Here is a 21,180-nt window from a genome sequence, read left to right as displayed (position 1 = left end):
AAACTTGGTCAACCTGAAGAAAATGGATGGAAAAATGCATAAAGGTCTACATGTCCTGTTGCATGAGATGCCTGCCACAATCTACCTGGATTGATCATAGTGGCCACTTTTCCTGGAAATATGGCAGGAAAGTAATGCAGAGAACCTAGTTAGATCCCTTCTTTTTGTTTTATCTTATTTGGCTTTGCCCTTTTATTTGACACCCTAAACTATTTCAAGGCATATATTTTTTACAAAATGTGCCTTTCCATGTTATATGTTGGTTTTGAATATCAGTTCCTTTGTTTTCTATTTGCATACCCCCAACTAAGGAATATGGCTAGCAGCTGTTGAAGTTCTTATGACTCCCTTAGAGAATCTCATCAGTGTTTCTCAAAGTGTGACCTGGATACTCAAATCAGAGTCCCCAGGGATGGTTAAGGGGGCAGCTGCCTTAGTCCCATCTCAGACCTACTGAATTATGCTCTATGAGGCTGGACCTAGGAACTGCATTTAAGAAGCCTCAAGGTGATTCTTGGATAGGATTGCCACATAAAATACTGGATAGCCAGTTAAATTTGTCCTAAATATCATGTAGGGGTTGGTTATACTAAAAAATTATTCAGTATTTATCTGGAACTTAAATTTGACTGGGTGTTTTGTGTTTTTAACTTCCTAAATCTGTCATCCCTATTCTTGGGTGCAGTAGAGTTTAGGAACCACTGCTTCAAATGCCTCCAAGAGCCTCAATCCCATTCATAGGCCACATGGACCAGGGAGACTAGTTGAGTAGCAAGAATTCTTTATATATTCTGGATGCAAGTCCTTTATCAGATATGTAATTGTCAAATATTTTCTTCAAGTTTATGGATTATGGATTGTCACACTTTCATGATGGTGTACATTGAAGCAAAAGTTTTTCATTTTGATGAAATCCAATTTATTTTTTGTTCTTGTTGCTAGTAATTTAGGTGTCATACCTAAGAATCCATTGTCAAGTTCAAAGCCGTGAAGATTTAATTAATGAAGTTTTCTTCTGAGAGTTCTATAGTTTTATCTATTGAATTTAGGTCTTTGATCTATGTGGAGCTAATTTTGTATATGGTATGAGGCAGGGATCCACATTCATTCTTTTGCACATGGTTATCCATTTGTCCCTTCACTATTTGTTAAAAAGACTCCTTTCCCTTGTTGAATTGTATTAGCACCACTGTAAAAAAATCAGTTGCCCATATATGTAAGGGTTTATTTCTGAACTCTCAATTTTATTTGATCCATATGTCTGTCCTTATGCCAGTACTATACTGTCTTGATGACTGTAGCTTTTTATGTAAGAAGTCCTTCAATTTTGTTATTCTTTTCAAGCTTGTCTTAGCTATTCTGGGTCCCTTGCATTTCCATATGAATTTTAGAATTAGTTTGTCAAGTTCCACAAAAAGAGAAAACGGCAGCTGGGATTTTGATAGGAAGTGCATTGAGTCTGTAGATCAACTGGGGGAATATTTCCATGTTAACAATATGAAGTCTTCTGATTCATAATCATGTGATGTCTTTTTATTATTTAGATCTTCTTTAGTTCTTTGAATAATATTTTGTTATTTTCAGTATACAAGTCTTGCATTTATTTTGTTAAATATATTCCTAAGTATTTTGCTCTTTTGCTGCTATGGTAAATGGAACTGTTTCCTTAGCTTTATTTTCAGATTGTTCATTGCTAAATGAATAAAAATACAATTGATTTTTGTATATTGATCCTGTATCCTGCAACTTTGCTCAACTCTTTTATCAGTTCTAATAGTACTTTTTCATTTGTGTGTATATTCCTTAGGATCTTCTACATACAAGACCATGTCATATGCAAGTTGAGATAGTGTTATATGTTCCTTTCAAACTGGGATACCATTATTTCTTCTTCATGTCTAACTATCCTTGCTAGATCATCAAGTACAATGTTGAATAGAACTGGTGAGAGCAGAGTTTCTTGATTTGTTCCTGATCTTAGAGGGAAAGCATTCAGTCTGTCACTGCTAAGTATGGTATTAACTGTGGGTTTTTCACAGATGGCCTTTATCGGGTTGAGGAAGTTCCCTTTTAGTCCTATTTTGTTGAGTATTTGTATCATAAAAGGGTGTTGGATTTTGTTAAATGGTTTGTCTGTGTCTATTAAGATGAACATGTGACTTGTCTGTTAATATGGCACATTACTTTAATCTGTTTTTACATGTTAAAACAAACTTGCAACCCTGGTATAATCCTGGGATTATTAATATAGATAATAATCTATATTAATAAGTGATATTGGTCTGTAGTTTTCTTATAATGTTTTCGGTTTTGTATCAAAATAATATTGGCTTCATAAAATCAGCTAGGATGTGTTCCTTCCTCTTCTCTTTTTTGGAAGTTTGTAAAGGATTTGTGTTAACAATTTTTAAACATTTGGCAGAATACCCTAGTGAAGCCATCTGGTTCTAGGCTTTTCTTTGTGGAAATTATTTTTATTACTAATTAAACTTATTTGCTTGTTATAGGTATATTTACACTTTCCATTTCTTCTTGAGTAAATTTTGGTAGTTTGTACCTTTCTATCAATTTGTCCATTTCATCTAGGTTATCTTATTTGTTGGCATACAATTATTCATAGTATTCTCATATAATCTTTTTTACTTTCATAAGGTATGTAGGGGTGACCCCCCTTTCATTCCTGACTTTCATAGTTTGAGTCTACTTTTTTTTTTAAAATACATCAGCTTAGGCAAATAATTGTCAATTTTGTTGATCTTTTCAGAGGACTGACTTTTGGTTTTGTTGATTTTATCTATTGTTTTTCTGTTCTCTAGTTTATTTATTTCTACTGTAGTCTTTATCATTTTCTTCCTCCTGCTTGCTTTGGGTTGAATTTTCTCTTTATCTAGTTTCTTAAGATGGATGGTAAAATTATTTATTTGAAATATTCTATTTTCCTATAGGCATTTGCCCCTGTAACTATATCTCCAAGTACTATGGTAGGTGTATCCCATAAGTTTTGGTATGCTGTGTTTTCATTCATCTCAAAATATTTTCTAATTTTTCTTGTGATTTCTTCTTTAACCTATTGGTTAGGAGTGTATTGTTTAATTCCACATTTCTAAATTTCCCAAGTTTCCTTTTGTTATTGATATTTAATTTCATACCACTGAGATTGGAGAACATACCATGAGTGATTTCTATCCTTTTAAGTATACTGAGGCTTAATTTATGACCTATATGGTCTTTATGGTCTAAAAAAAATGGAATTTCTTAAAGAATGTTCCATGCACACTTGAAAGTTTGTATTTGGCTATTGTTGGGTGGAGTGTTCTAGATGTCTACTAGGTCTGATTGTTTTAAGATATTATTCAAGTCTTCTGTTTCCTTGTTGTCCTCCTGCCTAATTCTGTTATTGCAAGTGACATATTGCTGTCTTCCACTATTATTGTTGAGTTGTCTATTTCTCCTTTCAATTCTTCCAGTTTCTGCTTCATGATTTTGAAGCTCTGTTAGATGCATATGTATTTATATTGTTATGTCTTCCTGATGGATTGACTTTTTTATCATTAAAAAATATCCTTCCTTGGCTCTAGTATGAATTTTGTCTGAGATATATTTTGTCTAATATTGGCATGGCACTGCCAGCTTTCTTGTCATTACTGATTACATAGTGTATCTTTTTCTATTCTTTGATTTTCAACCTATTTTTGTCTTTTAGTCTGAAGGCTGCCTCTTGTAGATACTACATGGTTACATTATTTTTTAAAACTCATTATGCCAAATTCTACCTTGATTGCAGAGTTTTATTCATTTGCCTTCACTATCTTTTTTTCCAGATCCTTAAGGTCAGCCAGAGGTTAGAGAATAGGGACTTTTCAAGCTTTTCCTGGGTGCATGGACAGTCCTGAATATGCCTGGGCCTTCTAGATTCTCAGGGATATTTTGGAGCATTTCAAACTCTCTATGGACCTCTTATTCCTGCTCAAACAACTGTAATGTTAAACAGTTGTTGCTCATGGGTTTTGACAAACGCCCTGCAGATAGTGCTGTTCACAGAAGATGAACTCTGAGTCAGGTCAAATCAAGACAAGCTCTGACAATGTAGCTCTTCAGGGAGCTTCCAGACAGGTTGAATAGAGATTATTTTCTGGAGGCAGGTCTTTAGGGGAGTCTCATTTTGTCCCCGCCAGTGGCTGCTGGATTGGTGGGTTTTGCAGCTATTGTAGTTGTAAGGCTACTGGTTTTCAAGGCTTTTTTAGGGCTGGGGAGAACAGGTTAAGATTAGGGCAGCTGTGAACTCCACAAAAATCACTGTGTTAGCAGAGATTCAGCAGTGAGTCTTGATTAAACACTCCTTGGATTATTAAGAAATAGTTTAGCTAATTTCCAGAGGTCTAGAAAAGTTAATTTTGACAATTTTTTGCCAGTGTCCTTATTGCTTTTATAGAGGAGTAGATTTTCAGAGGTCCTTACTTCACTATTCTGGAAATGCTTCCCTGCATGTTTTGTTTCGTTTTGTTTTTCCATTGTTTTTATTTTAGGTGCAAAGGAGAGACACAGAAGCACGCAGTTCCTCTGCTCATTCCTTCCTGTGCTCATCCCTTCCAATATTTAATACTACTACAAACCACTTTTCCTTCATTAGGAGTGTAATTAGTAAACGTTGTCGAAAAACTCATGATGCTGGGAACTATGTTGGGCACTATGAGGGATACACAAAAATATGATACTTTCTTGTCTTCACAGACCACATAATACTAGTGTGACACATTAACCACGAGGAACTTGTAAGGAGTAAAGGGAAGCCTGGGAGATCTTTGTCTGTGTGCATAGAGGCTCTGTTGGGGCAGGGGGTGGGGGGCGGCCAGGAGCAGTGGGAGAGGGATGTTTGTAGAACTTTCTCTCTCTCTCTCTCTCTGTCTCTCTCTCTCTCTCCCCCCCTCTCCCTCTCTTGCATCTGTGGTGGGGACCTTTGACTTGTTAATTTTCAGACACGTTTTCTGTGATGCAGGGCACTCAACACAAGCCAGCTGAAGTCCCTGAATATTGAAATGCTCCCTGGCTATCGAGATCCCTATTCCTCCAGGCCTCTAACCAGGGGTGAAATTGGCTGCTTTCTCAGCCACTACTCAGTCTGGAAAGAGGTAAATAATGCTGTGTTCGGATTGCAGTTTTATGATGAGGCGAAAGGAAAGTAGGATATCATAGGTGAATTAGGGCCGGATGTAAAATGAGCCCGTAACTGTTCTGGAAGTGTGCATGAGAGCTGCTCCTGCCTTGTGTCTCCCTCTGACCCAAGACCAGCAACAGAGGGGCAAGGAGGAGTAGCTTTGGTGCCACTTGGGATGATGACAGGAGGAGATACCATATCCTACATGCCACACTTTTATTAATTCATTCTCATCGTTAGCAGGAATGCTTTCTATGGTACCTATTATGACATCACTTATTAAGTGATTTTATACAACAAATAACACAGAAGTCATGTGAGGTGGGTTGGGAAGGACAGACCACTTTTACCCAAGAAGAAATTATTAAGTAGCTTGTCTAGGGAAGAAGTGGCAGTGCCAGAACTTGAACCCCTGTCTTACAGATCAAGACATTTCTGGAGAGGGTATTGGAGTGTAGCGTTCCTGATAAAGAGTCAGTTTCCACAACAAAAGAGAAAGTTCCTGAAGAAAGTCCTCTTGAACACTTTCTCTTTTAATGATCCAGTCTATGCCTGCCTTTTTTTTTCTTTGAACTTTAAGTGAAATGTAACAAATAGGTATAAAATTATATAGATCAAAAGATATAGCTCGGGGAAGTTTCACAAACTGAACAACACACCCATGTTAATCAGTACACAGATCCAGAAGCAGGTAACCAGCATCCTGGAAGTGCTCCCCACCATACTTCCTTCTAGTCACCAGTCCCCACGGGTAGTCACCATCCTGACTTCTAAAGCTTTATCTTTGTTTGTACTTTCCTTTATATGAATGGAGTCATACAGTATGTGTACTCTCCCAACATAACATTTGGGAGATTGACCTATAAAGTTGCATTCAATTGTGGATCATACATCCTGAATACGCCACACTTCATCTATTCTACTGTTGATGGCCGTTTGCTTAGATTCCAGTTATGAACCTATACTACTAGACTTGTGACTTTTTAATACATTTTTATCTGATAAAAATTGGGTGTCGAACTTTTCATAGGTTATCTTCCTACTGATGACCTTTACAGGTAATTGACCGAGAACTAGAGAAGACTCTTGTAATTGAAGATGATGTGCGTTTTGAGCATCAGTTTAAGAAGAAGCTGATGAAGCTGATGGATGATATCGACCAGGCTCAGCTGGACTGGGAACTGATGTGAGTGACAAGATGATCTTGTGAAAGGGCTCTGAGAGGTACTCAGTCCTTTCCAAGGGGCAGAGAGCCCCACCTTTGCAGCCAGTAGGAGATACAGCTTAAGCTTCCACTTACCTGGTTTTCTTTCCATAAATGTTCTCAGAAACAAAACTGGGTAGAGGTTAGCCACTGGGTTTTGCATCCTTCTACTCTTCAGGGTGGGAAACTGTGGAAGATTTTCTGAGACCTGGAGTCTGCCTGCAGATCAGGGGCCTTCAGACAGAGCCACAGTGTGGCACTGAGCACTTACTTAGGAGCACAGCAGAAATCCCATCCTCAAGCAATGTGGCCCATGGAGTGGGTGTGATGCGGGAGGAGAGGCCATTTATTCCAGTACCAAAGTCCTGTGTCATATTTAAGCCTCAGATCCTGGGAGAGCAGATTGTCTCTGCAGCTTCCGAGAAGGTGAGAGGTTAGAGGGTCAGCCAGGGAGGGAAACGAGGTTCCCCCTGTTGGAACCGAGGGAAACGAGGTTGCACAAACATGGAGAACATGGACAAGCAGATCTGAGGAAGAGTATGAGGCTGACACAGGAAAACCAGGCTCACCAAGGGAGTGCTGGCTCTGAGCTGGCATTTTGTTAATGTTCTTTGTCTACTGCCTTGGGAATCTAGTGGTTTCTACTTTTTCCTTTCCCTTCCTTTCCCTTCCTTTCCTTTCCTTTCTTTTCCTTTCCTTTTTTCTTTCTCTCCCTCCCTCTTTCCTTTCTTTTTCTTCTTCCTCCTCTCCCTCCTCCTCCTTTCTCTCTCTGATTTTCTTTTTAAAACAAATGACACTTTCAGCTTCCCTCCAATGAAGCAGAAAGTTCCCAGGCATTATGTTTGCTCCCAGCTGTGTGTCAAAGGCAATTCATCAACTCAGAGCCTGCTTCTTTGGAGCAGCTGCAGCAGAGGAGCTGTCCCTGCACCTCCCACCCGGAGGGGGGTGGATTTAACTATGAGCCCAGGTGAAATACTTATGTCCTCAGAAAATGGGCCACTCTGAGCTCAAAAGAAACCTAGCAATGGCTCAACTAATGTGTTACTGTGTAATAAGACACCTACACTCTGTCAGATTTCAGTCTTGTGGTCATGTGGTTAGACCTGGCATTCTGCACAGTCCCTTGAGATCACTGTTTTTTCCTATATCCTCCAGAAGTCTCTGCACTTCAGCCTTTCTGATGGATGGCTCCGCAGCCTATGCTTAAGGCCTCTCACGCATGGAGCCTGGAAGCTACTTGATGCCCACATGACTTGTGTAAAGGCAATTTTCACTTAAGTCTCATAATCACAGAAGACTGAGCCCAGGGAATCTAAGGTTTAGAGCTGGCATACATTCCTGTTCACATGTAGTTTGGTGGGTGCATTTCTCAGGACAAAGTACCAGATCCAGGAAGGAAGGACAGTTGTCTTGATAAGGATACAGGAAAAAAATGTCTTCTAAATTTCACAGATGATTGATCAAGTCAAAGTATTCCCTTAAAATCTATTATATAGTCTTAAAGAATGATAAGTTTTAAATTGTACCTGTCATTTTCTAAAACAAAAAAGAAACAAATGTTACTTAAACCTAAAACATGAAGGGTAATAAGCTGTCCATGATTGCCACGTTACATTTTTCCAGAAAATAGTAAAAGGGAAGAATACAGCAAGTCATTGGAATCATCTAGGGACTGTTGTTCAATAGATATATAATGCAAGCCACATGTGTCATTTTCAATTTTCTAGTAATCACGTTAAAAAGGAAAAAATAAATTAAGTCAAATTAGTTTAAATAATACATTTTACTTAACCAAACAGAATCATCATTTTGGTGTGTAATTAATATTTTAAAACCATTAATGACATAGTTTACTTTCTTTTTTTTTTTTTTTTTGTACCAAGTCTTCAAAATCTGGTATGTATTTTACACCTAGAACACATCTCAATCCAGAAGCTAAATTTTCAGCTGTTAATCTATAGTCCTACCAAAACAACTTGTTTCATGAAAAAATATATATATTTCACACAGCTTCAACATTTAAAATTAATTAAAGTTAGAACATTAACTCTAACTAACTTTATAGCCCCTATCACTCTAGTACCTCCCAAGTGCTCCATGAAAGTTTCCCTTCCACTGGATGAGACACCAGAAAAGCCCAGACTCTCTAATCTGAAGAGACAGTGGTCGGGGATATATGTTTGTTGTCCTCAGAAGAACTGACAGTTGAACATAGACTTGTTCTATACATTCTGGGATGCTTTGACAAGAGGGAATCCCTTGAATGTTGAAAGAAGTTGTTTTAGGGTAAAACAGAGGAAGTACTGCTTTATCTGGCAGGCAAGAAGCAGGCAACTCCCCTACTTGCTCCAGTCAAGCCCAAACCAACAGGTTCCAGACAAAAGTAATGGAGCACAGGTCCATGGGTAGACTAGGGAAGAGTGGCCAAAGGGGCACCCCACATTGTAGAAGTTACTCACGGAGGACAGAAGGTGCCTGGGGGCCTTTCTTGGAGCAGCATGTCTGGGAGGAAGCCTGGTCACAGCTGGGCGAGTGTGAGGCAGGAGAATGTCTGTCAGGAGCTGTCATTCGTATTCCCCAGAAGAAACCCCTTCGGCCGCTCTGGGGTTCTGCAGACTGACACTTTCCCCCAGCCTTTTCAGTCCTGTGTTTCTCACCAGCACTTGGAGCCCTGTGCAGAAGGCACCCAAGGCTAATACTCTGGGGACCTGAAGACAGCAGGTCCAGGAGTCTCCCATCTGGCCTTTTTTGTGCCTTTCCAACCTCTGTAAACACAGCAGGAAACCCCATCCCATCTTTGATAAATGATCTGAAAGATCTTTTAATCTCACTACATCTTACTTTCTGGCTTGAAAACAGTCCACTAGACAGGTATAGTGGGGTGTTGATAAATGAAGCCAGCAAAATGGACCCAGTGATGGCAGATGGCAGTCATGACTGGTGATAGGATCCACTTTGGGACGTGATACATCATTTAATGACAGACAGTCCAGGATTTCAAAGGTATCTATGTAAACCAAAGCTGTGCTCCATCCTTATCACAGCCTAATATTCAAGGTGGACTTTTTCTCCTCTGCTATTTCCTTGTAGTTATATTGGTAGGAAGAGGATGCAAGTAAAGGAACCAGAGAAAGCGGTGCCCAATGTGGAAAACCTGGTCGAAGCCGACTATTCCTACTGGACCCTGGGCTACGTCATCTCTCTGGAAGGAGCACAGAAGCTGGTTGGAGCCAATCCTTTTGGGAAGATGCTGCCAGTGGATGAGTTTCTGCCCATCATGTACAACAAGCATCCTGTGTGAGTCTCCCCGAACTGCCTGCCTTCTCTTGGGCACAGCCTCTTCATGAATTATGCTCTCCGATTCTGGTAGTACTTGCTATTTTCTAAAGCGTGCTGCCTTCCTAAATGATCTTCTCATACTTAATATTAAGAGAGCCTGCCTCAGGTGATTATCCCTTTGTACAGATGGGAAGGTGAGGCAGAGATAGTGGGTGTCCTGCCCAGAGATTCTTGTAATACCCAGTTTGTAGTTGAGCTGAATGTAATGTGCGTGGTCGCCTCCTTGTCTTTGCTCTTATTCCATAACCTCATACACCTCAAGGTGAAGGACATCTTCCTAAGCACCTCAAAATTTCCAGTTCCTTTGGCTCAGGTCATTATGTGTACTGTTGGCTAGGCAGAGGTACCCATCTTTGCAGAGCTCACAATCTGGTCAGGAATTGAGACTCATGAACAAATCATCACAATATCTTGTGATTCCTGGGATCACAAGGGTGTGTAAGAGGTTCAGGGCGTTGGACGTGATACCTGAGCATGATGTCAATGGAAGAAGGCACTGTGATGCTCAGGCCTCCCACAGCCCAGGAGCTTACCCTGACGTAGCCCTTATCAAAAGGTGTAGCAATTAATGGTTTACCTGTCAGTCTCCCCAGTAAACTACAAACCCTTTGGGACAGGAACAGTCTTACGCCTCTGTGTCCTTAGAGCCTAGTCCAAATGCTACACATAACAGCAGCTCCTGAATCATTAATGAACGACTCCTAAATTCATTAATGGAGCAGCTCAGGTTCTAACCTTGGCCCCTTCTCTCAGTTGCTGGGTGATCTCTTCACCAGATTGTCTTCATTTTAGCTGTTGAGATTTCCTGTGCTGCCTCCAGTTAATTTTATCTCTTGTCCTCAGTAAAAGTGGAGCTCTTTGTCCTCTTGTATATAACACATCAGAGACTCTGTGTCCTGGCAGAAACATGGATGTCAAACCATTATCCCCTAAACAAAAAAGAAATTACTACATTCAGATGTTACTTCATACTCTGCACTGGAGTATAAGGAGGAGGGAGGCTCCTTTACACCTGCTGGAGCCTCAGTGGTGAGCAGGGAGCTGAAGCACAAAGCCAAGCCTGCGTGCGTCCAGGCCTCCACACGGCACAACCCCATTGCTGCTGTCCGGATCTCGGGTGTCCTATTTATTAATTCAAGAGCAGGGCATTTTTTGTAAAGTGATCATGTTTATTTATCATTATGGTCTAACAGGGCTTACTTTTTAACTTTTGGAGTCAGACCTGAAATTCATCTTTTTTTTTTTTTTTTTTTTTTTGAAATGGTCTTGCTGTGTCACCCAGGCTGGAGTGCAGTGGCATGATCTTGGCTCACAGCATCCTCCTCCGCCCGGGTTCAAGCGATTCCCCTGCCTTAGCCTCCTGAGCAGCTGGGACTACAGGCGAGTGCCGCCACGCCCGGACAATTATTTTGTATTTTAGTAGAGATGCGGTTTCACCATGTTGGCCAGGATAGTCTTGATCTCCTAATCTCGTGATCCACCCTCCTCAGCCTCAGCACAGTGCTGGAATTACAGGCGTGAGCCACCACGCCCAGGCTCGAAATTCTTCTTTTAAACTAGTCTATCCAGATACCTGAGAAATATCCTGACCTTTTTGCTTGGTAGGTTGTCTTTGGAAAGCTTTTAAAGAAATCTTTGTGTTTGTACGCTAAGGTTTTTCACCAGTGACACAATTTAAATAATGAAACGAACTCATGACAACGTAAGAGGTAACCAGCAGAGCTCCTTCACTCCTTGTCCCTGTTCCATGAGTCTTTCCGCCCCCTCATGTGTCCGGGCACCTTCTTGTTTTCAGAGCCGAGTACAAGGAGCATTATGAATCCAGGGACCTGAAAGCCTTCTCTGCAGAACCCTTGCTCATCTACCCTACACACTACACAGGCCAGCCAGGGTACTTGAGTGACACGGAGACCTCCACCATCTGGGACAATGAGACAGTGGCCACCGACTGGGATAGGACACATGCCTGGAAGTCCCGGAAGCAAAGTCGCATCTACAGCAATGCCAAGAACACAGAGGCCCTGCCACCGCCAACCTCCCGGGACACTGTGCCTTCGAGGGATGAGCTGTGAAGTCTCCCTGGGAATGTGACCCACATCAGTGCACATCCTTCGGTTTTTCTAAAGGGCTATTCATCTGTTTGTTCCAGTTTTCTGTTTTGTTTTGTTTTTAGTGGTCACAGTCATCTAACCAAAGTGATCTAAAGTGATAGATCGAAATTAATATATTTTTGACAGTGGAGGGAAATAAGGAAATTCAACCCAAATTTCCCAAGATGGCTAACAGACAGGCTTTCTAGAAACCGTTAAGATAAACTATAATCCAGACACTGAATTCTCACATGAAGGTTGAACAACATGGCTCAGAGTCTTGTCCAAGAGAGTGATCACCAAGCTGTCCCATCAGCAAATGGGTAGTCAAGGCAGCCAGGCCAGCTAGACCACACTTGTTGGTCTAATTGGTCCATTTTATGTGACAAATGTGACCTTGAAAACTCCAAGCCAACTGGACAACCTTTATTGGTCTAGTTTGTCCACTTTATATGACATTGAAAACTTTTATATGCAATGATTGGGAGATGGGAATCAATCACTTAAAATCATATTAATTTGGCTTTTTATTTGAAGAATTCTGTAATGAGCCTTATTGCAAAGTAGATTTTTTAAAAAAATCTTAGTCCTTTGTATGCAATAGGGATGGGTATTTGGGTCTGGCTGAGACTTGGCCTGTGACCATCATGGCGGTTGAAGCTCTCATATAGAGGCGACCAGTTTGCCATGTGGATATAAATTAGTAGATAATTGACAGTTTGTGTAGGTATTTGAGGGAAAAAACTCAATGTTTGGCTTTTTTTTTCATTATGGCCACTGAGTCAGGATGCTGTATTTATAAAGATAAATGTAATATATAAAGGGCGAGGGCTGGCTGTGCATCCTGCCCCATCCTGGGTTTGCGCGCTGCTGCGGAGCCTCACGCTCTCCGCTGCACCCCTAGCCTGGGAACCCACCGCAGGTGCGAGTTTTATGAGTCACTGCTAAGAGACAGAGCACATTTTCAGGCCAGCAACTATCCTTGCCTGGCTTTTTCATTATATTTTGAATTATTTATTTTGCAAAATGTGGGGAAGACATTGTCTTTAGGATGAGGCAGAGAAACAGATGTTGCAGACCTACACCGAGCCCAGGGCGCAGTGGGTGTGCACATACTGGTTCGGCAATCTGATTCTCCTGACTTTCCCAGCCAGGCTCCTGCAGGGAGGCCTGTGGATGGGGGTCTGAACTGTTTTGAAACAAATGATTCTCTATGTCAGGTGAGAAACCTGGTTGGAAACAAAGGGCTGGTCAGCTGATTTAGGCCAGCAACCAGGGAAGCTCTTGGAATCAGAATCCCAGGCAGACAGCCTTTCTTAAAAAAATAACCCTTAAGAGTCCTTTCTGCTTTCTTTGCACATTGATTTTATGTAAAATGCAGAGTTGGACTACATAATTTCTTCCCACTCCACAGTCTGTCATCCTAGTGTAGATCATGGCGGTTTTCCTCAAGTGTACATTCTCACGCCCTCAATCTGTAAATTTTTGTCTCCAGAAAAACCCTCCCAGGCATCCCATACAAGCACCCTTCCTCCTCAGTGTCCATGCACCATGCAGCCACATGGGGGGCTGTGTACACGCTAAACCTTGAGCTTCACACTTAAGACTCATGGGGAGGGCCCTTCAGAGCAGAACCCATGGCAGGTGGTACTGCATATACAAGCTTAGTGTACAAACGTAAGATAAACTTTAAGCCAGATACCTAATTCTTCAGTTCACTGCCTATGTGATACTGATTCTCACATTAAGGTTAAACAGCATGGCTCCGAGTCTAAAGAAAATGATCACCAAGCTGTCCCATCAGCAAATAGGTAGTCAAGGCAGCCCGGCAGCCTCACCTCCCCAGGTGAGGGGCAGATCCCCGGTTTAGGACAATAGGCAGCTTGCCTTCCACCAGACACCAGCCCTGACCTTCCTTCCCGACTCACTGTGGATACCGTTCTCCACTGACCAGCAAGCCGGGGCACTGAGGAAAGGGATCTCGCCCAACTCCAAATTGTACCGCTGAGACTTAGCTGTCAAGAGCATCTGGGGAGTGAGTGAAAAATCCTTAGGTGATTCCTAAGTTTTCCTTGGGTATCTGGTTTTTGTTTGCATATATGTGTGTGCACGTGTGCATGGCTTTAATGATTTTTTTAACAAGGTGGGAAGTTGCTGAGGTGCTGGGAGTGAGGGAAGTTTGGGTTGATTTTCGTGTTCTTTTGTTTAATAGAGAATTTTTTTCTCCTGTTTCTCTGTCAGCTGGTCTGACAGATTTAAGAACTCTCATTCTTAAAAGACATTGGACTTAAATTCTAGCATTTTAGACTAGGACTGTTGTACTGTGAAGAAAGTTCTGGCTCTGTTTGCCTGGTTTGTTTCTCCCTGCCCAGGCTTCAAATCCCGAGCAGTGTTCTTTTCTGGTGAATGTTGTGAGCTGCAGATGTGACTTTGTTTTTAAGTCATCTCTTCAGCAATCCAGAGGTTCCTTGACCTCATTAATTGTCCTATCTCTCCCTTTTAGTCCTAAGCCAAGACATTTGACCTTTGCAGTGTCACGTGAGGTTGTCAGTGTAGAGGCCTTTGCATCTGGCCCTGTCACCCGCTGTCTGCCTGTGGAGGCTAAACCCTGTCTGAATTCCTCTTGGGATCTAACGTGGGATCTTCTGGGCAGACAACCGTGATGTCAGCAGTGCTGGTGCTGCTGTGTGTGGACTGAACACCTGCACTTTGCAGGGGACACACTGCATGGGCCCCACTTGGGGTTCACTCAAGCCTGCTGCAGGAGCTCTGGAGAACAAGAAAGAGCTGACACCCAGCACCCTGTGTCATCTATCTTGCTGTGCTGTTTCAGGGTTAGGAAGTGATCAACTATTTGCCTTCTGGAGCTCTTTGTGAAAAATTAAAATCTAGCTCAAAGATATGATTGTCCATTGCTTCCACAGACACTGATCAATGGCCAGCGCCACAGAGTCCCAGGTCTGCCCTTGACCAAGGATGCCGGAGTCGGGTAGAACCGTCACTGCTATGTGATCCCCGTGGCAAATGATGGGTTGTTTTAGACTGATGGGTACTGGTGTGTAAGCTGAAAAGGATTCTAGGGTTTAAGAAGGTGGAGGAGAGTCCCCAGTGGGAAGGAGTGGAGCTGTCCAGCTTGCATTTTGTGCCATAGGTCAGTCTATCCATTCATCAAAAGATACTGCGATACTGGTCCAAGGTCGAAGGGCTTTTTCCTGGGGAAAATAACAGCAGCAACAAAAAGAGAATCCTCGCTGGTCTCAGTGACCACTAGAATTGTTAGGTCAAGCTTCTTCCTAATCTCAGAAATCATGCTGTGAACACTGCCTTGCTGCAGACTGTGTGCTGGGCACTGAGACGCTCAGAGGAGTAGTGAGGTCTCTAGTGTTGTGTGGGGCCACAGTCCAAAGGGGAGCAACAGAAGCAGGTAGCTGCCAGACAGGATGGCTTTATTTCAGAGATGAACAAAACGGTCGGAGGATGACTGTCAGGGCAGCTTTGCTGGGAAGGTGACATTTGGGTTGGTGTCTGGAGGGTGAATGGGAGTTCAGGAGAGGGAGGTGGGTTGGGCACGGTGGGTGGAGAAGATGTCTAGCTAAGCATTGCCAGGCAGGACTGTGAAAGGACCTAAGTGGGATTCATGGGAACTCGGTAGGGCGGAAGAGTTAGGCATGTGTTGAGGTTGATAACAGCAAACTAGACGTAGATGCCATCACGCTGGCAAGGCGAGCTGGCTGCCTCCCTCTGTGGGCTGCCTCATCATAAATACAGAGCCCAGCATTTCTGGGAGAATTCTAGGTTTGGTTACCTTCTTGACAGATAATACAGAGGCTTCCAGTAAAATGTCGATGTCCAAAACAAGAAATGTTCCCACTCAGCTACAAACGTGGGAATCTTAGGGTTTTTCCCTTACGGCTAGAGGAAATCCCTCCAGCTAGTAACTATAAAATGAAGAAATGTCTTCCCAGGAGGCTTCCTATAATACGCTCTTGAGACGTTCTCACCAACTAAACAGAGAAAAGAAAGGATCCAGAAGTGAGCTCCCTGACAGAAGTTCATTCGCTAAGGAGTTAAATAATCACAAAGTAAAGTTAAAATGAGGCTGGCTATATGAGAATAAAATAGCATGTAATGGGTGACACGTTCCGAAAACTAAGAGCAGACAGCTTTGGAAAAATTTGTCACATCCACGTGATGTTTTGTGTTATGTTTATTGTTTCAGAGGAACCTGCTGTCCTTCAATTAAATGTGGCCCAGGGAGGAGGGCCAGCAGGAGAGGAGGGGCCTGTGAGGGGCCTCCCTGTGAGTCTGCACTGCTAAACCACTGCAGGATAGCTGAGACAAGAACCGAAGTCTCTTTTTGTGCCTGCTTGTAGAAGAGAGAAGTAATAATGGTAGATTTTAGTACATTACAGTACAAAAGATTACATGAATAATGGTGCTCCCTCTTATCCCAGGAACAGAGGCCAAGGAGTTTGTCAGACACTGAATGAGGTTCCAAGGTAAGTGATGGAATAGCTCCATCAAACTTCACTGTTGGGAAGAAGAGTGGCTTGCTTTCTGCTCTGTGAATTACTGAAATGCCCTAGTTTTTGCTTCCACACATGGATGTGCTAATACTTGAGCGGATCTTTGCTCAGTGGCCCCTGTGACACCAGCTGTGTTGCTTCCAACCCAAAGCCATCCATCCTCTCATCTGCCCTCAAAAAGGATGGAAAGAATGAAGAATCGTCTCTGAGGATTGCCTTCTCTATTTCTAATTTACAGAGTTTGTTTGTATGCCCCTCCCTGTTGTTCTCAAGCCTGGCTTCCTCTGGAGCAGCTGCTTTAATAAACTTGCCATGCCTGAGCAATCCTAGGGCCCCATGGACCTGGCGAGGCTTTGCTGGGTGAGGGGGAGCTTCCCATTCTAGGGGTGGCTGGGTGGATGTCTGGGCTCTTGCTTGTGGAGGAATCTGATTTTGAAGGTGGAGTGGGCAGCTCTCTTTCTCTGTTCTTAGATGCTTAGAAAATAATTAGCGACAGTTTCCTCTCCCGAAAGGAAATGAGAAGTTTGGAACAGACCCCCAGACAGGAGTTGAGTTGTCCAGGTGTTTAGATGGTGTGGCCTGAAGGGTTTTAACTGCTTTTAAAAATTGCTAGCATCAATCGTGAAGACTTGAAGGGGGCGATATTATTGTTCAGGCCTAGCACAGGGAAGGAAACCATGAGCAGAGCTGACCGCAAGGGACAGAGTGGTGCAAGCCTGTTGAGAATCTGAAGGGAGAGGACCGAGGCAGCTTCCAGAGCACCACACACAGAGCAGAGTCCTGGCGAGGGGTGCGAAGAGCATGGAGAAGAGACTAATGCGAGCCCATTGCTGGGGACAGTGATGCCAGTGCACGGCCAAGGAAGAGGAGAGGGAGCTAGTGGGGAAAAAGTGTGGTAGGAGGGAGGCTTGAAATGGAAGTGGTGACAGCCTGGGCCTCAGAGTAACCACTTTATCCTTTTAAGTCTGCAACTGTGGGAGAGGCTGAGGTGGTGTTGAGTTGAACAGCTTGCAAAGGAACAAGTGAAATGTCCAGTGCCTCCAGTGCTTGGGGAACAGCAATAGCCCACAGTCAAGCATCTCTGTTGTCCCTGGACAGGGCCTCTGGAACCAGAGCTGAGAACCTCTTGCTCTAGGAAAGACACAGGGACTGCGGACAGACACAGAAAGGAGGACCAAGGAGCCAGGTGCAGAGCTTCTGGCGAGAGAAATCAACCCAAGAAAGCAGCAACCCTGATGGGAATTGCTGCCAGCTCTGCGTGGTGGCCAATCTCAGGCCCCAAGAGGGACACTCCGGCCCAGGGGTGCTTGTGCACCAGCCTCTCCTGTCACAGCCCATCCAGCGTGAGTCCACACTACAAAGCCTGAGGGCCGGCCAGGGAGGCTGCGCTGGGCCCACATCCGGGTCTCTGTGAGCCGTTTAGGACTGCAGGAGCCCTGGACGCCCTCCAACTCCATGAGCCTGTCTACCTGGAGCTGCAGCAGGCTTAGCTTTTCCCAGGGTGCTGTTCCACACGTGGAAGCCCACCTGGAAGAGCCTCAATCTGGACCATTTGGCTCATCTGCGGAGGAGGTTGGAGGGCTTCTTTGAAGACATGACTTCTCAGGCTAGAAGCTTCCCAGGGATAACAGCAGTTAACTCTTGTATTATGCAACAAAATGAAACGTGCTTTCCCTACATGTGCTGTGTAGTTGAATATAGCATGAACCTCAAGAAGTAGGAAGTATTCATTAATCCCTATCTTTCAAATAAGGCAAAGAGCTAAGGGAAGCAAGTTGCCTAAGGTGGTAAGTGGCCTGGGAATCACACCGAGGCAGTTAGATCCCCAAAAACTGCACCCAATTCCAAGCTGCTGGGGGATAATCTGGCTCGTTTCTTGTTTTCTCAGTAACATTTAATGTTTTAATCTCTCTTGCTCTCTCTCTCTCTCTCTCACACACACACACACACTTCAGCCTGATATGTAAAGCTGGTAGCTCTAAGCCATGTCTGTCTCCCCTGTGAAACCTCATATACTGATTATTCAGCTGGTCATACTGCAAACTCTCATATAACATTGCTGGAGGCTTGGCTGTTAGATACTGTATAAACAAGGATCAGATATAGACGTCAAGGTGCAAGCAACAGTCCCATTTAGAATGCTTCTCCCATTTCAAAACTGTGCCTTTTTTTTTTTATTGCATTTTAGGTTTTGCGGTACATGTGAAGAACATGCAAGATTGTTGCATAGGTGCGTACGTGGCAGTGTGATTTGCTGCCTTCATCCCCTTCACCTATATGTGGCATTTCTCCCATGCTATCTCTCCCCAACTCCCCACCCCCTGCTGTCCCTCCCCTATTTACCCCCAACAGACCCCAGTGTGTAGTGCTCCCCTCCCTGTGTCCATGGGTTCTCATTGTTCAACACCCACCTATGAGAACATGCGGTGTTTGATTTTGTGTTCTTGTGTCTGTTTGCTGAGAATGTGATGGTTTCCACATTCATCCATGTCCCTACAAAGGAGGCGAACTCATCGTTTTTGATGGCTGCATAATCCATGGTGTATGTGTGCCACATTTTCCCTGTCCAGTCTATCATCGATGGGCATTTGGGTTGGTTCCAGGTCTTTGCTATTGTAAACTGTGCTGCATGAACATTCGTGTGCATGTGTCCTTATAGTAGAACGATTTATAATCCTTTGGATATATACCCAGTAATAGGATTGCTGGGTCAAATGGAATTTCTATTTCTAGGTCCTTGAGGAATCGCTACACTGTCTTCCACAATGTTTGAACTAATTTACACTCCCACCAACAGTGTAAGAGTGTTCCTATTTCTCCACATCCTCTCCAGCATCTGTTGTCTCCAGATTTTTTAATGATCGCCATTCTAACTGGTGTGAGATGGTATCTCAATGTAGTTTTGATTTGCATTTCTCTAATGACCAGTGATGATGAGTACTTTTTCATATGTTTGTTGGCCTCATGTATGTCTTCTTTTGTAAAGTGTCTGTTCATATCCTTTGCCCACTTTTGAATGGGCTTGTTTTTTTTCTCGTAAATCTGTTTTAGTTCTTTGTAAATTCTGGATATCAGCCCTTTGTCAGATGGGTACGCTGGAAAAATTTTTTCCCATTCTGTTGTTTGCCGATTCACTCTAATGACTGTTTCTTTTGCCGTGCAGAAGCTGTGGAGTTTGATTAGGTCCCATTTGTCTATTTTGGCTTTTGTTGCCAATGCTTTTGGTGTTTTGGTCATGAAGGCCTTGCCTACGCCTATGTCCTTAATGGTTTTGCCTAGATTTTCTTCTATGGTTTTTATGGTGTTAGGTCTTAATGTTTAAGTCTTTAATCCATCTGGAGTTAATTTTAGTGTAAGGTGTCAGGAAGGGATCCAGTTTCTGCTTTCTGCATATGGCTAGCCAGTTTTCCCAACACCACTTATTAAACAGAGAATCCTTTCCCCATTGCTTGTTTTTGTCAGGTTTGTCAAAGATCGGATGGTTGTAGATATGTTGTGTTGCCTCTGAGGCCTCTGTTCTGTTCCATCAGTCTATATCTCTGTTTTGGTACCAGTACCATGCTGTTTTGATTACTGTAGCCTTGTAGTAGAGTTTGATGTCTGGTAGTGTGATGCCTCCCACTTTGTTCTTTTTGCTGAGAATTGACTTGGCTATGCGGGCTCTCTTTTGGTTCCATATGAAGTTTAAGGTGGTTTTTTCCAGTTCTGTGAAGAAGGTCATTGGTAGCTTGACGGGGATAGCGTTGAATCTGTAAATTACTTTGGGCAATATGGCCATTTTCACGATACTGATTCTTCCTAACCATGAACATGGAATGTTTCTCCATCTGTTTGTGTCCTCTCTTATTTCGTTGAGCAGTGGTTTGTAGTTCTCCTTGAAGAGGTCCTTTACGTTCCTTGTTAGTTGTATTCCTAGGTATTTTATTCTCTTTGTAGCAATTGTGAATGGCAGTTCGTTCTTGATTTGGCTCTCTTTAAGTCTGTTATTGGTGTATAGGAATGCTTGTGATTTTTGCACATTGATTTTGTATCCTGAGACTTTGCTGAAGTTGCTTATCAGTTTCAGGAGATTTTGGGCTGAGACGATGGGTCTTCTAGATATACAATCATGTCATCTGCAAATAGAGACAATTTGACTTCCTCCTTTCCTATTTGAATACCCTTTATATCTTTTTCTTTCCTGATTGCTCTGGCTAGAACTTCCAGTACTATATTGAATAGGAGTGGTGAGATAGGGCATCCTTGTCTAGTGCCCGATTTCAAAGGGAATGCTTCCAGTTTTTGCCCATTCAGTATGATATTGGCTGTTGGTTTGTCATAAATAGCTTTTATTGTTTTGAGATATGTTCCATCAATACCTAGTTTATTGAGGATTTTTAGCATAAAAGACTGTTGAATTTTGTCGAAGGCCTTCTCTGCATCAATTGAAATAATCATGTGGTTTTTGTCTTTGGGTCTGTTTATGTGGTGAATTAGATTTATAGACTTGCGTATGTTGAACCAGCCTTGCATCCCCAGGATGAATCCTACTTGATCATGGTGGATAAGCTTTTTGATGTGCTGTTGCAATCGGCTTGCCAGCATTTTATTGAAGATCTTTGCATCTATGTTCATCATGGATATTGGCCTGTAGTTTTCTTTTCTTGTTGAGTCTCTGCCAGGTTTTGGTATCAGGATGATGTTGGTCTCATAAAATGATTTGGGAAGGATTCCCTCTTTTTGGATTATTTGGAATAGTTTCAGAAGGAATGGTACCAGCTCCTCTTTGTATGTCTGGTAGAATTCGGCTGTGAACCCATCTGGACCTGGGCTTTTTTTGGATGGTAGACTCTTAACTGCTGCCTCGACTTCAGATCTTGTTATTGG

The 21,180-nt window shown here is 42.8% G+C and overlaps 1 protein-coding gene across 3 annotated transcripts in view; it reads left to right on the top strand.

The window, feature by feature from the left end:
- The window catches only part of COLGALT2 (collagen beta(1-O)galactosyltransferase 2), a 126,106-nt gene that overhangs the window by 97,854 nt on the left and 7,072 nt on the right, over positions 1-21,180 (top strand). Inside the window, exons 9-14 of one of the 3 annotated variants that reach the window (XM_064370419.1) lie at positions 4,997-5,129; positions 6,214-6,341; positions 9,450-9,656; positions 16,243-16,287; positions 18,503-18,544; positions 19,048-19,898. In XM_064370419.1, the coding sequence (XP_064226489.1) occupies positions 4,997-5,129; positions 6,214-6,341; positions 9,450-9,656; positions 16,243-16,287; positions 18,503-18,544; positions 19,048-19,087 (595 nt within the window). In that variant the 3' untranslated portion in view covers positions 19,088-19,898. Of the gene's footprint in view, positions 1-4,996; positions 5,130-6,213; positions 6,342-9,449; positions 9,657-11,493; positions 13,258-16,242; positions 16,288-18,502; positions 18,545-19,047; positions 19,899-21,180 lie in introns of those variants that run through there. The other 2 variants (XM_021668029.2, XM_012444642.2) reach the window with 2 other exon arrangements.

The sequence above is a fragment of the Aotus nancymaae genome, unplaced genomic scaffold, assembly GCF_030222135.1.
Source record: "Aotus nancymaae isolate 86718 unplaced genomic scaffold, 86718_ANA_hifiasm-v0.15.2.pri h1tg000108l, whole genome shotgun sequence".
Taxonomy (NCBI): domain Eukaryota; kingdom Metazoa; phylum Chordata; class Mammalia; order Primates; family Aotidae; genus Aotus; species Aotus nancymaae.
This window is presented reverse-complemented; position numbering and strand designations above follow the sequence as displayed.